General features: G+C 34.0%; 1 protein-coding gene across 1 annotated transcript; it reads right to left on the minus strand.

Annotated features, from left to right (window-relative positions):
• Positions 1 to 10883: 10883 nt before the first annotated feature.
• Positions 10884 to 14569, minus strand: LOC131635949 (uncharacterized). Its single transcript, XM_058906585.1, has 4 exons — positions 13040 to 14569; positions 12447 to 12956; positions 11269 to 11835; positions 10884 to 11189 (listed from the first exon to the last, which is right to left on the minus strand). The coding sequence occupies exons 1-4, from the start codon at positions 14567 to 14569 to the stop codon at positions 10962 to 10964; spliced, it is 2835 nt and encodes a 944-aa protein (XP_058762568.1). The 3' UTR covers positions 10884 to 10961.
• Positions 14570 to 15782: the final 1213 nt, after the last annotated feature.

Here is a 15782-nt window from a genome sequence, read left to right on the forward strand (position 1 = left end):
TTCAAGATATATAGAAGGAAAGGGCAAACGTGTTCTTCATATTCCGAGTCAATTAATACAAAAAATACGTTGACTATGGTAGCCGGTTCCCTACCAATCTAGTAAATTATGTTGAATATGGACAGAACATTAGTTCTTGCTTTGTAATAATGTAAAATCCTCATAACGTTCCTAAACCAATTGTGGCAAATTAAATGTATAATAGGATATCCTTTCAAGGTAAATACAGACAACATACCATAAACTAAATTCCCCATAAATGTTTCCACCTACAACTAAAAGAGCACACTTCGGGACCCTTTTCAACTCCACAATGCCAAGGGACGTCGAACCAGCAGACGGAATGATGAAATGCTCTATCTTTTCACTGCAAAATTGTTAATAAGGGGTGAAGAAGTTATGTGTAACAATAAAATTCACTACAAGTATTTTTTTTACGAGATATGATTTTGAAAAGAACATTGTTGTCGTCATAAAAGGGAAAGAAAAATCAAAGAGAATGCATTAAAATCACCTCCATGTTGAATTCATGACCCACACTTGTATGTTCCAACTCCCTCCAACAGAAACAAGTCGGTTAGGTCCACAAACTAAAATACAATGCAAGTCTTCAACAGCTTCCAATGTTGCCACAATTGATGCATAACCACTTTCTACATGAACAATCTTCAAACCATTTTTCTTCGAGAAAATTGAAGTGCATGTTGAGAAACAACAATCAATTTTACTTTCCCTATGATTAAATAATATATTTAATTACTCTATTTATATTATTCCAATATATATCAATTCTAACATGTAGAAACAGTTAACCTGCAATTTGGGGTTCTTATGCTGCCTATTAAGACAATAAACTGTCCATCAGGAGTCAACTCCATCCCTATCCTTTCCACCATAGTCTAGCAAAAAATGTGATATATTTTGAAAGTAAGCAATTATGTAGCCAAAGGTTTGGGTAAAATGTAAATAAGGAAAAAATAAGTAACTTACTTCTGTCATGAAGTTATATTTTGGATCTGGCAACATTATCGGGGTGTGAGCCATGGCAGAGGGGCAACCGAAATTCGGTTCCTTGATAGCTACCTTGTATGTAAACAGAGTTTTGTTCTAATCTGTCAGAAGGCCACATAAAACACAAATGTGGATTTCATCTCCAACGGTTTTTAAAAGTAATGATGAAACACGCATTTGGTGCATGTAGAGCCCCACAAACTTTACATTGTCTTTCAGATTATCCTTGAGTTCTTGATTTCTTTGAACCATTGGTTCTGGAATAAATTGAGCTTCCTTGCCACCAGAGCATTTATTTTCACAGGAAAGTGGGTTTGGATTTTGAGATGAAAGGTTTAGTTCTGTTAGGTTGTTTTGTAGATCTGGAAAATCACTATGAACTTCAGGTTTCTCTAATATTAAACCTGCAGAATCATCTGGTTTGCATAGTTTATCATTTTTTGCTTGAATGGTTTTTGATGGAGGGATACTGTTGTGGGAAGTACGCGTTCGAGGAGAAACAAAATTTTGCCTCTTTCCTCTAGTGTTTACGAAATTTGGTGACTGAGAAGAAGATATCGCTAATGTTTTAGCATTGCATTTTACCAACGGCTTCATCTTGCGTCTTTTCAGCAATAGTTTCCATGCATTTTAAATGACAAATCTTTGATTTAACAAGTGAGAATGCATTACTAATATCTCCTTTGTTTTTAAAAATTGTAAGTAATGATGATGTTTAGATCAAACACAACATATGTTAATAGTTTGCAACAATAGTTAAGTTGGATTGGCATGCAAATAGGTTGACACGGACTCAACAAGCATCTCAATTCAAAACAGGCAGAAGAATTATACTATGATACACACTTCAAACCTTACGATCATGATTATCTGAATTTAAGAACTTTTATTTTGATGCCAAGTATAACAAACACATTACCTCCAGTAAAATCCTGAGCAATTGGAAGGTCATTTTGCACTGACTTGAAACTATCATGTGCTTGAGACTCGTCTAGAACGGAATCAGGAACACATACATCCGGAGGAGACATGTCATCCAGATCAGAATCAAGAATACATACATCAGGAGGAGACATTTTTAAATTATAAAAATTGAATTGACTAATGAAAAATAAATTTAAAAATTAAAATGATTTACAGAATACACATTTTAAAATAAATATGACTAGCTTAAATGATACTTAAAAATCTCAAATGACTAACAAAACACAAATTCACAAATACATATCAATTTCATTAAATTCAAGATTATTATAATGACAACACCTCACATATTCAAAAATTCAAAAATTAAAATAATTGTTAAATTGTTATGAATATTTATGTTAGTGGATGTCCATCCATCTCCATGTTCTTCATCTTCCTATTCCATACTTAATATGTGTTTAATATGTGTGATTTTCTATCTCCCTTGAGTCCTATAAATAGAGACCCATATTACAATGTAAAGCACACTTGAAATAAGATAAGATAATATTGCTCTCTTTCTTCTCTACCTCTCTTTGATCTCTCTATTGTTTTAGTTAATTTCATAACACGTTATCAGCACGATACTCTACAACGCGAGTAATGATATAGCCCAGGTTCTACGTTAATTTTCTAATCTTAATATATTTGAACCAATATAATATAATTCATGATTTTGTTACTATTTTTTTTTCTTCATATAAATATGTTTATTTTTATATATTTTATAGAGAAATTTATTTACCTTGTACAGTAATATTAGATTTCTTTGATCATTCTTGTTAAATTCCGGAAGAATTTAACATTAAAGAATTTCTATATGTTTGACCGCTTTCCAATTTCTTCGTATTTGATTAAAGTGTTTAATAATGAAATACTATTATATGGGTTTTGACTTATATTGGAGGTATCGAATATCTTTGTATTACACAACACAATTTGGACAGAAAATGGGTAATAGAAAAGCTACCGTTTTTTTTTCCCGGGCTTGTACTACACTTATATTAGTACAATTGAAGCACATGTCATTGTAAACCTGTAGTTTACAAATTACACTTAAATGTGTCGTTGGTAAAACCGGTTGGGTCATCTCGGATTTAATATGACGCGGATAATTTGTATTGAAGAACCAGAAGTTTCTTCAATCCAGTCAATTTTTGTGTGTTTCTAAAGGAAAATAAAAATTTGAGAAATTACGATTTTATGACACTAATTGTTGCATCGACTAAAATATCATGCATATGTCTCTACTCACAACCAGAAGTTTGTGAAATTATTTTCTCAACTAATTAGACTAAGATCTTGTTTTCTGGATTTTTTAGAAATTCCTGTATAAGTATCACATATATTATTAAAATTGATATTGAATATCATGTAATATATGTTCATAAAAAGAAAATGGACCCGAAGATCCATTCTTTAGACGTCTAAAGTTAATTATATGGTTGATACTTATGAGATCATCAATTCTAAATTATATATTTGAAACATCTAAAGTATGATATTAAGATATTTATTCGCATTAAGCCAACAAGATACTATATCTTAGTCCTCCCTAATTTATTCTAATATTTCTCATCTAAGTGAACATTTGGATGTGTTGTGTATATTCCAATTGCTCCAATATAATACATTAAGATGAGTCATAAAAGAATATTGGAAAAATATTATTAATATGAATCTCAATTTTGAGGATATAATTTGAGAAAATAATCAAATACTTGATTGCAGCCCAGTGGGCTGATTATCACTTGATAAATTAATTTTCCCAATATTAGGGGGAGGGAATAAGCAGCTGAAATCATGAACAAGAAGTTCAAATGAACAGATGAAATCATGAACAAGAAGTTTAAATGAACAATTTAAACTAAATTGTTGTCTTGATCCTCGTACAATTCAATATGAACCAAATGTTCACAATATTATTCATTTGCAAAGTTTATGAAATAAATTATCAGCTGATAATACTCCACTCAAAGTGGATTCTCTTATTGGATAATATAATAATGCAAATGAGTTGTTGTTGCGCCTGAAGCGTGGTATGAAAGTTGGTTCCAATGTTAAAAATCCTCTACTAAGAAAAGAAACTAAAGATGACCCAAGTGAGGATATGAAAATGCTTAGAGCACTTTGACATAATTTAATTTTCAGTTCCAGAAGAATAAATCAAGTACTTGAAATATGAAATAAAGAGATCTCGATAAATTATGTCATGGATGAAATGGAACCGAAATTGAGATAACTGAATAAAGTCAATATTGACAATGTCTTTGTATACAATATAGCGCTAAAAGTGATCAATGATAACGAGGATCATGAGTCAAAGTCTATTAAAGATTGTAGACTAAGTGAGAATTGGCCAAAATAAATATATTCAATTGAAGAAGAACTAAACTCACTTTACAAGTAACTCACTTTTGGGCCTGTAGTCCGAACACCTCAAGATGTGAAACTAATGTGATATAAATGAGTTTTTGTGAAAAAGAAAAATAAGAATGATATAAAGTTTGATTTATTGCTCAATGATTTTCACAAAGACCTAAGATTGATTTTGATATATTCACCTGTAGTGGATTCAATCGATTTTTGATAATTAATTAGCCTTGTAACACATGAAGGGCATAATTTGAACATGATGGGTGTAATGACATCTTATTTATATGGTTCACTTAATAGTGACATTTACCTGAAACTCCCTGAAGGGTTCAATATACCAGAGGCGCGTAATTATGGATCTCGAGAAAATTACTACATCAAATTGAACAAGTCTCTGTATGAGTTGAAAGAATCTGGATGCATGTGGTATAATCGCCTCAGTGAATATTTACTAGATGATGAATATACAAATAATTCAATTTGTACTTGTATTTTCATAAAATGATGTGGAAAAGAATTTGCAATACTAATTATCTATGTGAATGTGATACATATTATTGGAACTCCTGAAGAGCTTCCAAAAGCTATAAATTCCTTAAAGAAAGAGTTTGAGATGAATGACCTAGGAAAAACAAAAATTATGTCTAGCCTTACAAATTGAGAATTTGGACAATGGAATATTTGTACACCAGGAAGATTATATAGAAAAGTGTTGAAACACTTCTATATGGACAAATCTCATTCGTTGTCTACTCCAATGATTGTTATATCATTAGATGTAGAGAAAGATCTTTTCAGGCCTCAAGAAAATGATTACAAAAATTGTTTGGTCCTGAAGTACCATATCTTAGTGCAATTGGAGCACTAATGTACCTTGCTAATTATACACGTCTTGATATATCGTTTGTGGTCAATCTATTACCAAGATACAATTATTCGCCTACATGAAGACATTTGAACGGAGTCAAACATATACTTCGTTATCTTAGAGATGCTGGTTACTTGTCAGATTCTCACAATAGTAGATCAGAAACAGGCTATTTGTTTACATGTGATGGTACAACCATTTCATGGAGATCTATGAAACAACTCATGGAAACAACTTCATCAAATCCCGCATTACTATTACCACTACATGAAGTCACTTCGAAGAAGACATTTTAAGAAACAACTACAAAGAATATCGTCTCACATGTAAATGTCTGCATGATGGGGAGAAATACATATGTTTTGCACTCTTTTTTCCTTCACCGTGGTTTTTCCCATTGGGTTTTCCTGGTAAGGTTTTTAACGAGGCAATTCACATTCAAAGGATATTGTACTCTTTTTCCTTCACTAGAATTTTTCCCATCGGGTTTTTTCTAGTAAGGTTTTAACGAGGCATATCCTCAATGGACATCCAAGGGGGAGTGTTATGAATATTTATGTTAGTGGATGTCCATCCATCTCCATGTTCTTCATCTTCCTATTCCATACTTAATATGTGTTTAATATGTGTGATTTTCTATCTCCCTTGAGTCCTATAAATAGAGACCCATATTACAATGTAAAGCACACTTGAAATAAGATAAGATAATATTGCTCTCTTTCTTCTCTACCTCTCTTTGATCTCTCTATTGTTTTAGTTAATTTCATAACATAAATATCTTTTTTATAGGAATCAAATCATTTAATAAATTCCTCCTGAGTTGAATTCAAACAATATATATTTTAAATGCAGCTGTGTTTCTTTCTTCAATAAAATTTAAGAATAGAGAAATGAGTGAATTGAAAAACAAAGACAGTGATGACTGTCCTATTTCTTATAGCTCAAAAAGTTACAAAAGGTCTCAAATAGATTTGCAGAACCATATACAAACAAAAGTATTGTTGTTGCCATCTACTGCATAAACTTCAGCAATAAAAATAGAATAACTTGATCATCCATATTGCCATTTTGTCAAAAGAATAGCTATAAATGAAATATATAATCTTGTGAAATTCAAAACTAACGAAGAAAATCCCAATATTTGTTCAGCATATGATCATTTGGCACAACTTCATCCCACTTTCCAGTACAAAATATAGCATAAACATCCGCCGCATACCTGATCAAAACATCGCATTCAACATGTTATTCAAACCTCAAGTGTAACGATAAAAGCGACACATGATAAAAGAAAACATACTTTCCGACACTATGGAGCTCAGTTACATGGGTCCAAAGCTGGTTGGCCATGTTACATTGGATCAAAAACATTTTTACAAAAATATAGCCATTTCAATTGTATTTTGGTACAAACTAGATTCAGATTGCTGTGTTTGATGATCAAAACACCTTACCTCCATCACTATGCGTGTTCTCAAAAGTACCCCAAAACCCGTGTTTATATATAAAGCAACAGTATCATTGTCTCTAGTCAGTTGAGTCCCGATCACGATGTAAATAAAGCAGCAGTTGGCCTTCTTCCCCGGCGACACCCGTAACACTTGAATTTGAATCCAAATCATCCGAAACAATACTTGTGATAGTGTCATCTAAAAATCAAATATTTATTGAAACCATATGTCAAAATATGAATCCTCAAAATGACACAATATTAATACATAAACAATAATTTTGATGATTATAAGGAAACAATGACATAGGAGGATAAGCAGTGGAGAGATATAATTGTAACTTATTATTTTACTGCTACTTCTAGTATTAGTGTTCAGTGCAACATACCCTTGAAATGATGCAGAGTATCAATCTTGGAGCCTCTAGACAAATCCCACATATATACCACACCATCACTTGTTCTCATGATTCTGTAACCACCACAGACACCAACAGCAGTTGTCCTGCATACAGTTTTTATACGTGAAAACGGTCAAGTTTTTATATGTAAATGAGATATTACTATAACTGAACTTCCATATTTCTTATTTTTAACAACTGTTGAGCTATATTAGAGGTTTTTTTGAATAAATTTTTTGAAGAGAAGTTGAAATGAGGGAATGAAAATGTGGCATTAAAGCCAGCAGTGACATGTTCTGAAACAGATATAGGTCTCAATCTGTTCAAGATATACAGAAGGAAAGGGCAAACATGTTCTTCATATTCCGAGTCAATTAATACAACAAAATATGTTGACTATGGTAGCCGGTTCCCTGCCAATCTAGTAAATAATGTTGACTATTGATAGAACATTAGTTCTTGCTTTGTAATAATGTAAAATCCTTAGAACGTTCCTAAACAAATTGTGGTCAAATTAAATGTATACTAGGATATCCTTTCAAGGTAAATATAGACAACATACCATAACTAAATTCCCCATAAATGTTTCGACCTACAACCAAATGAGCACACTTGGGGACCCTCTTCAACTCCACAATGCCAGAGGACGTCGAACCAGCAGACGGAATGATGAAATGCTCTATCTTTTCACTGCAAAATTGTTAATAAGGGGTGAAGAAGTTATGTGTAACAATAAAATTCATTACAAGTAAAAACTTTTAAGTGATACGATTTTGAAAAGAACATTGTTGTCGTCATAAAAGGGAAAGAAAAATCAAAGAGAATGCATTAAAATCACCTCCATGTTGAATTCCTGACCCACACTTGTATGTTCCAACTCCCTCCAACAGAAACAAGTCGGTTAGGTCCACAAACTGAAATACAATGCAAGTCTTCAACAGCTCCCAATGTTGCCACAATTGATGCATAACCACTTTCTACATGAACAATCTTCAAACCATTTTTCTTCGAGCAAATTGAAGTGCATGTTGAGAAACAACAATCAAATTTACTTTCCCTAGGATTAAATAATATATTTAATTACTATATTTATATTACTCCAATATATATCAATTCTAACATGTAGAAAAAGTTAACTTGCAATTTGGGGTTCTTATGCTGCCTATTAAGACAATAAACTGTCCATTAGGAGTCAACTCCATCCCTGTCCTTTCCACCATAGTCTAGCAAAAAATGTGATATATTTTGAAAGTAAGCATTTATGTAGCCAAAGGTTTGAGTAAAATGTAAATAAGGAAAAAATAAGTAACTTACTTCTGTCATGAAGTTATATTTTGGATCTGGAAATATTTTTGGGGTGTGAGCCATGGCAGAGGGGCAACTGAAATTCGGTTCCTTGATAGCTACCTTGTATGTAAATAGAGTTTTGTTCTAATCTGTCAGAAGGCCACATAAAACACAATTGTGGATTTCATCTCCAACTGTTTTTAAAAGTAATGATGAAACACGCATTGGGTGCATGTAGAGCCCCGCAATTTTTACATTGTCTTTCGGATTATCCTGGAGTTCCTGATTTCTTTGAACCATTGGTTCTGAAATAAATTGAGTTTCCTTGCCACCAGAGCATTTATTTTCACGGGAAAGTGGGTTTGGATTTTGAGATGAAAGGTTTAGTCCTGTTAGGTTGTTTTGTAGATTTGAAACATCACTATGAACTTCAGGTTTCTCTAATATTAAACCTGCAGAATCATCTGGTTTGCATAGTTTATCATTTTTTGCTTGAATGGTTTTTGATTGAGGGATACTATTACGGGAAGTACGCGTTCGAGGAGAAACAAAATTTTGCCTCTTTCTTCTAGTGTTTACGAAATTTGGTGACTGAGAAGAAGATATCGCCAATGTTTTAGCATTGCCTTTTACCAACGGCTTCATCTTGCGCATTTTCAGCAATATTTTCCATGCTTTTTAAATGACAAATCTTTGATTTAACAAGTGAGAATGCATTACTAATATCTCCTTTGTTTTTAAAAATTGTAAGTAATGATGATGTTTAGATCAAACACAACATAAGTTAATAGTTTGCAACAATAGTTAAGTTGGATTGGCATGCAAATAGGTTGACACGGACTCAACAAGCATCTCAATTCAAAACAGGCAGAAGAATTATACTATGATACACACTTCAAACCTTAGATCATGATTATCTGAATTTAAGAACTTTTATTTTGATGCCAAGTATAACAAACACATTACCTCCAGTAAAATCCTGAGCAATTGGAAGGTCATTTTGCACTGACCAGAACAGAATCAGGAACACATAAATCAGGAGGAGACATGTCATCCAGATCAGAATCAAGAATACATACATTAGGAGGGGACATTTTTAAATTATAAAAATTGAATTGACTAATGAAAAATAAATTTAAAAATTAAAATGATTTACAAAATACACATTTTAAAATTAAGGGTTAAATATGTATGAGGTCCCTGTAAATATGGCACTTTTCAGTTTTAGTCCCTACAAAAATTTCCTTCGAACTTTGGTCCCTGTAACTTTTTCCGTCCCCATTAAGAGTCCCTCCCGTTAGATTCCACTAACGGAGGGTGACGTGTCATGCCAAAGGTGTGAATTTTTTTTTACAGCTGTTTTTATTGGTGACACGTAGGACAATTGTGTTTAGACATAAGGGGATCGTGAAAAAACTTTAACCCTAATTTCTTCTGCAGCTTTTTCTTCTGCAGCTTCCTTCTTCATCTCCACACTCTCAAATTTCACAATCCCCTTCTTTGGCTTCCTTCTCTTGCTTCGTTTGAGTTAGTCGCTCAATTCAATACGTCGCTTGCAATCTAACGATGTCATCTTCGTCTAGGAGAACGAAGCCAACATCTTCATCAAGTGTGAGTACACGTCCAGGTAGGAGATGTGCGTGTGATGCTCGTATGACTTCGTATTACTGTAAGAATGGAGCTAACAAAGGGCACCTGTTTTGGAGATGTCCATTTTGGCAAGGTGATGAAACTTGTAACTTATTTATATGGGATGATGATATTGCTCAACGAACCGCTGTTCACGAAATGTCAGATCATGAGAGCAAGATGAAGGAGGTATCAATTTCTCTTGAAACTATGAGAGAGTTGTACGAAATTTCACAGAAGAAGAACAAGAAATTGAAGGTGAAGATAAAGTCAGATGTTGTGTATGGAAAGATGAAGACTTGGTGTATTGTTGTGTCTGTAATAGTCAATTTGTATTTTCTATGGAAATGTAATTGTTGAATCAGTGTTTGGAATGTTCATTTTGGATGTAATGTTGTTGGTACGAAATCTGAGTTTGTTAATTGTTGAATTAGTTAAATGTAATGTTTGTTAATCTGAGTTGGATGTAATGTGAGTTGGATGTAATGTTTTGTTGTATCAGTGTGTTTTTTATGGCCAATATGTATTAGTGTTGTATCAGTGTTGTATCAGTTATTCTCATTCAATTATAATCTGTTTTTGTTTACACCAGTTGACATATATTTGTCTATAATTTGGCTATATTTTGTCTATATTTGACTATAAAATTTGACATATATTTGACTATAAATTGTGTCATTAAAGTGACATATAATTCATCTTTAAACTGACCTGTAAAACACATATATTTGACCATAAAATTTGATCAGTACTTGTCATATAAAGTCACTTACTAATGACTTATAATTGGTCTCCAAAATTTGCACAAAAAACCATTGACATACCATTAGGTTTGATACATATGTTCATAAAACACAAGGCAGATTGCAGTAACATGAAAATAGTTAGAGGACTAGCCTCACTAACATTACAAACATAACATTTTTCCTACTGAGTTCATTCAAACTAAACAACATGGCATCACTAAGTCATCCTACTGAGTCATCCTTTTGCAAATGGCCTCCCAATCTTCTGACTGCTTCCCACCCTTGGATTGGTCTGAGGTTGCTTCATCTTCATAAATGACCAAAGGGTCATCAGGCTTCTTTCCAGGGCCAGGTATATTCTTTGTTTTTATGGTCCTAAGTCTGTCACTCTGCCTTTTTTGAACACCCATATCAACAATCTTCTTGGGCTTAGGCTTCTGGATTGGTTTTTTGACCTAGTAATAATGAACAAATACAGTTAATCTATATGAATCAGTCATTTAAAAAAGTGTGAAATGTCCAAATAAGACTTACAGGTTCTGAACATGTTGGCCTGGATGAAGAAGAAGCAGTGGATTTGGAAGTTTTCTTGACCACCTTTGGAGCTTTACCAACAAAAGTTCTGACTGTTCTTTTCACAGGAGATGTGTCAACATTCAATGGTTGAACATCTAGAATTTCATCATCATCAAGAATCTTAGCCAATGTTTCAGCATCTATACCACAATACTTTTTAAGAGACGACTGTGAATCATTGATGTCAGTATTGGGAGCATCTTGAACATCATCTTGTACAGGGACAACATCTTGAACATCATCTTGAACAGGGACAGCATCTTGAACATCATCTTGAACAGGGTCATCATCTTGCACAGGGATATCAGCTTGTACATCAGCCTTTTCAGGAACAGAATCAGGAACTGGAACATCATCTTGCATAGGGATATCAGCTTGGACATCATCCTTTTCAGGAACTGAATCAGGAACAGCATTTGCAGCTACATCACATTCTGGTTCAACAGTCTTAGTTGCCCTAGATTTTTTTGTCTTGGGTGCCACTTTATCTTTCTTTTTCTTGTTGATAGACCCTGTAGGCCTCCCCTGAAAAAATTCATAAGACATAGGTCAGTCTCAATCTCTAAAAAATGCAGGAAAAAAGAAATAATTATGTTAGTTCCAATACCCTTTTTTTGCTTGTTTGACTAGCCTGAGTAGGAGCCTCGTGTTGGAGCCTCTTGTGTTGGAGCCTTTTGTGTTGGAGCCTCTTGTGATGTTGTTGCAGCAGATACAACAACTATCTGCTTATTTTTCTTGCAGGTCCTCTTGTTATGACCTAGTACAAAGCATATCTTGCATCTGTGGGTTGTATTTGTTCTTTGCCACTTTGTTTGATTTGCCTCATCAGGTTCTCTCCTGCGTAGTTTTTTGGGCCTCCCTGGGCCACGTTTGAACAATGGTGGCATGATAATAGGATGTGTTGTCTTAGGCCACTTATTTTGCCCATTCAAAGATGGTATCACCTCACTATAACAGTGTTCATAAGTGGTCCTAAGATAACATTTGTGCACATACTTAACTGGGTCATCAACTTTCCTATGAATGGCTGCTACAACATGCCTACATGGTATCCCAATCAACTCCCAATAGTTACATGAACAAGTGTGTTTTTCTAGGTCCACTACAAAGCTATCAGTGAAAAGCACACGTGTTACCTGAAATGTTAACCTACCAGCATATGTAGCTGTCCAACTAGCACTTTTCTCTATTTCTCTATCTAGTCTCCTTAATGGTTTGGTCATTACATAACCCTTATAAGCATTCACCTTTTCCCTAAGTGTTGCAAACCTACCCATTAAGTAGTTTCTGATCCACTCAAACATTGTTATAATGGGTTTGTCTCTTTGCAAAAGTATGGTAGCATTAAATGATTCACTAAGATTATTCATTAAAACATCACATTTTGAGTAGAAAGGAAATGCATGCTTACACCACTTGTGTTTGGGGATTGCCTGCAGCCACTCATAAGCATCCACATTTGCTTCCTTGATCATGAGCATCTTTGCCTCATGTGCCTCATAATAAGTTGCCTTAGCAGCAGCCATCATTAGATCCCTAAACAATGTCCCTCCACCAAACTTCTTTTTGAAGTTAGCATAAAGATGCCTTAAACAGAATCTATGCTCAAAGGAAGGATACTCCTCATCAAACACATTGACCAGACCCTGAAACAAATACAAATACTTTTAAGTAAATATTGTATAACATAAATACTTTGTATTTTAAGTAAACAACATAAATATTGTACCTTTTGCTGGTCAGAGATAAAACACCATCTTCCATCACCAATATCTTCCAACAACAACTTCATGAACCAGCTCCAAGTGTCTTTTGATTCATTTTCTACAACTGCAAATGCAATTGGCAAGTACTGATCATTTGGATCTCTTCCTACAGCAATGAGCAGAATTCCACCATATTTATGCTTCAAGTGACATCCATCCAATCCAATGAAAGGTCTACATGCTTTTTTTAATGCCATCTTAGTCCCATCAAAACACATATAACACTTCTCAAATCTTGGATTTAACCCTTCACCAGAACATGTTGTATTGAGTTTGAATGTATTCCCTGGGGATGCCCTTCTTAACTCAGCACCATAAGACCAAAGGAGGTTGAATTGCTTACTAGAGTCACCTTCCACAATCTGTCTAGCAATCTGCCTTGCCTTGAATGCCCTACAACCTGGAATTTCTGTTGCATATCTAAGCCTAACATCTGCCTCCACATCATTCAACTTCATCTTTGTGTTGTTCTTCAACCCATCAACAATGACCTTAGCCACCCAATCAGCTTTAGCACATCTATTAAAGAACTGTCTTCCACACTTGTGCTTAGAATACAAGGTTTTAATCCTAAAAGTAGTGGATGTTAGGACTCTACTACATAGCACAGTGTAATCACATTTCTCCTTATCCTTACATACAACCCTACATCTATTGGCATCATTCTTTACAAACTTAACTTCCCTCCCATTAAGAACATTGTGCTCTAGTATAGCATCTTTAAACTGCTTAAGTGAACGAAACTCCATTCCAACTTTAAAAACAAAATCTTTTGTGAAAGATTCTTCTGCATTGAACCTTATAACACATGGTCTGTCATCACCACTATCATCATCAGCTCCACTGTCCAATTCATCTGTCATGTATTCCTCCTCAATTACATGTGCCTTGCCCATCTCATCTGTAATAAATATGTTATTGTCTGTTTCATTAGGGACAACATTGTTTGTAACAGGTGGACTCCTAACTTCACTAGTTTTACCTACACCCACTAGTTCCTCAAAGTCATCTTCAAACCCATTCATCCTTTCTTCCTCACTGTCATCAAAGTGTACATCCTTGATACTCTCATCACTTGAATCTCCACTGCATTCATGTAATGGTTCCTTCTCTGATGCACAAGACTTACCCTTCCCTTTTTGCCTAACAGATTCCATAAAAGACAACTCTCCTTCATCTGGTTTTGGCTCACAATATATCTCAACTTCAGTTCCATGACCAATAACATAAGCAGCCAACTCAGCAGAATCTCCATCATCTCTGAATGGATTTAAATCAGCTTCAAATGATCCTGCTTCATGTTTCCACCACATCTTAACCATCTCAAAATCAAATTCAGGGTCAATACTCTTAACTAAATCACAGGCCTCAAAGAAAGACCAATAGTCACTATCTTGACCACTAAAAGCATACATGTCCCCACCATCGTATTTCAGTTCAGGGTCTTTTACAAACTTGCCCCTTGTGTAGAAAATAACTTTAAACTTAGACATTTCCTGTTAGGGCAACACAATACTTAATTCATTTTCTAACTAGGGCAACACAATACTTAATTCATTTTCTAACTAGGGCAACAAAAAACGACAGATAAAGTACATATGCTGTACTCAACAGATACGACTAAATAATCAAAATCTTTGTCCTATAGTAGTTAATGTTTGTTTAGCAACCACTATCATTAGAAAATAGCAAAAAGTCTAAGAAAGATGAACCATTCACATACCTGGTCCACGCAAAAGAGAACGAACGACTCAGCTCCACTATGCTTCGTTTTGGGACCACAAGATGCTTCGTATTAGGACCACAAGATGCTTCGTATTAGGACCACAAAGATTCTTCTTGTCTGGGTTGTTGGGACCACGATGGATGTTGGAAGAGAGAAGATTTATCTAGGGTTTGCAGTTGAAAAGAGGAGAGCTTTAGTGAAAAAGAAAGAGTTAATCTGTGGGTGAGATTTTGTTTAAGAGAGTTTACCCTTATCATTTCCACGCTGGCGAATCAGAAAGAAATAATATCCACGTATGCGTTACACGTCACCCTCCGTTAGTGGAATCTAACGGGAGGGACTCTTAATGGGGACGGAAAAACTTACAGGGACCAAAGTTCGAAGGAAATTTTTGTAGGGACTAAAACTGGAAAGTGCCATATTTACAGGGACTAAAAACTTATTTAACCCTAAAATTAATATGACTAGCTTAAATGATACTTAAAAATCTCAAATGACTAACAAAACACAAATTCACAAATACATATCAATTTCATTAAATTCAAGATTATTATAATGACAACACCTCACATATTCAAAAATTTAAAAATTAAAATAATTGCTAAATATCTTTTTTTTATAGGAATCGAATCATTTAATAAACTGCTCCTAAGTTGAATTCAAACAATATATGTTTTAAATGCAGCTGTGTTTCTTTCTTCAATAAAATTTAAGAATAGAGAAATGAGTGAATTGAAAAACAAAGACAGTGATGACTGTCCTATTTCTTATAGCTCAAAAAGTTACAAAAGGTCTCAAATAGATTTGCAGAACCATATACAAACAAAAGTATTGTTGTTGCCATCTACTGCATAAACTTCAACAATAAAAATAGAATAACTTGATCATCCATATTGCCATTTTGTCAAAAGAATAGCTATAAATGAAATATATAATCTTGTGAAATTCACAATTTACGAAGAAAATCCCAATATTTGTTC

The sequence above is a fragment of the Vicia villosa genome, unplaced genomic scaffold, assembly GCF_029867415.1.
Source record: "Vicia villosa cultivar HV-30 ecotype Madison, WI unplaced genomic scaffold, Vvil1.0 ctg.001598F_1_1, whole genome shotgun sequence".
NCBI classification, from domain to species: Eukaryota; Viridiplantae; Streptophyta; class Magnoliopsida; order Fabales; family Fabaceae; genus Vicia; species Vicia villosa.

What these genes read in the sequence shown, in the direction of transcription:
- LOC131635949 (XM_058906585.1), bottom strand. Translation starts at nt 14,569, where the DNA reads ATGTCTAAGTTTAAAGTTATTTTCTACACAAGGGGCAAGTTTGTAAAA. An exon ending in TTATCTCTGACCAGCAAAAG is followed by an intron (nt 12,957 to 13,039) that starts GTACAATATTTA and finishes TATTTGTTTCAG; the next exon opens with GGTCTGGTCAATGTGTTTGA. An exon ending in GGCCAACATGTTCAGAACCT is followed by an intron (nt 11,190 to 11,268) that starts GTAAGTCTTATT and finishes CATTATTACTAG; the next exon opens with GTCAAAAAACCAATCCAGAA.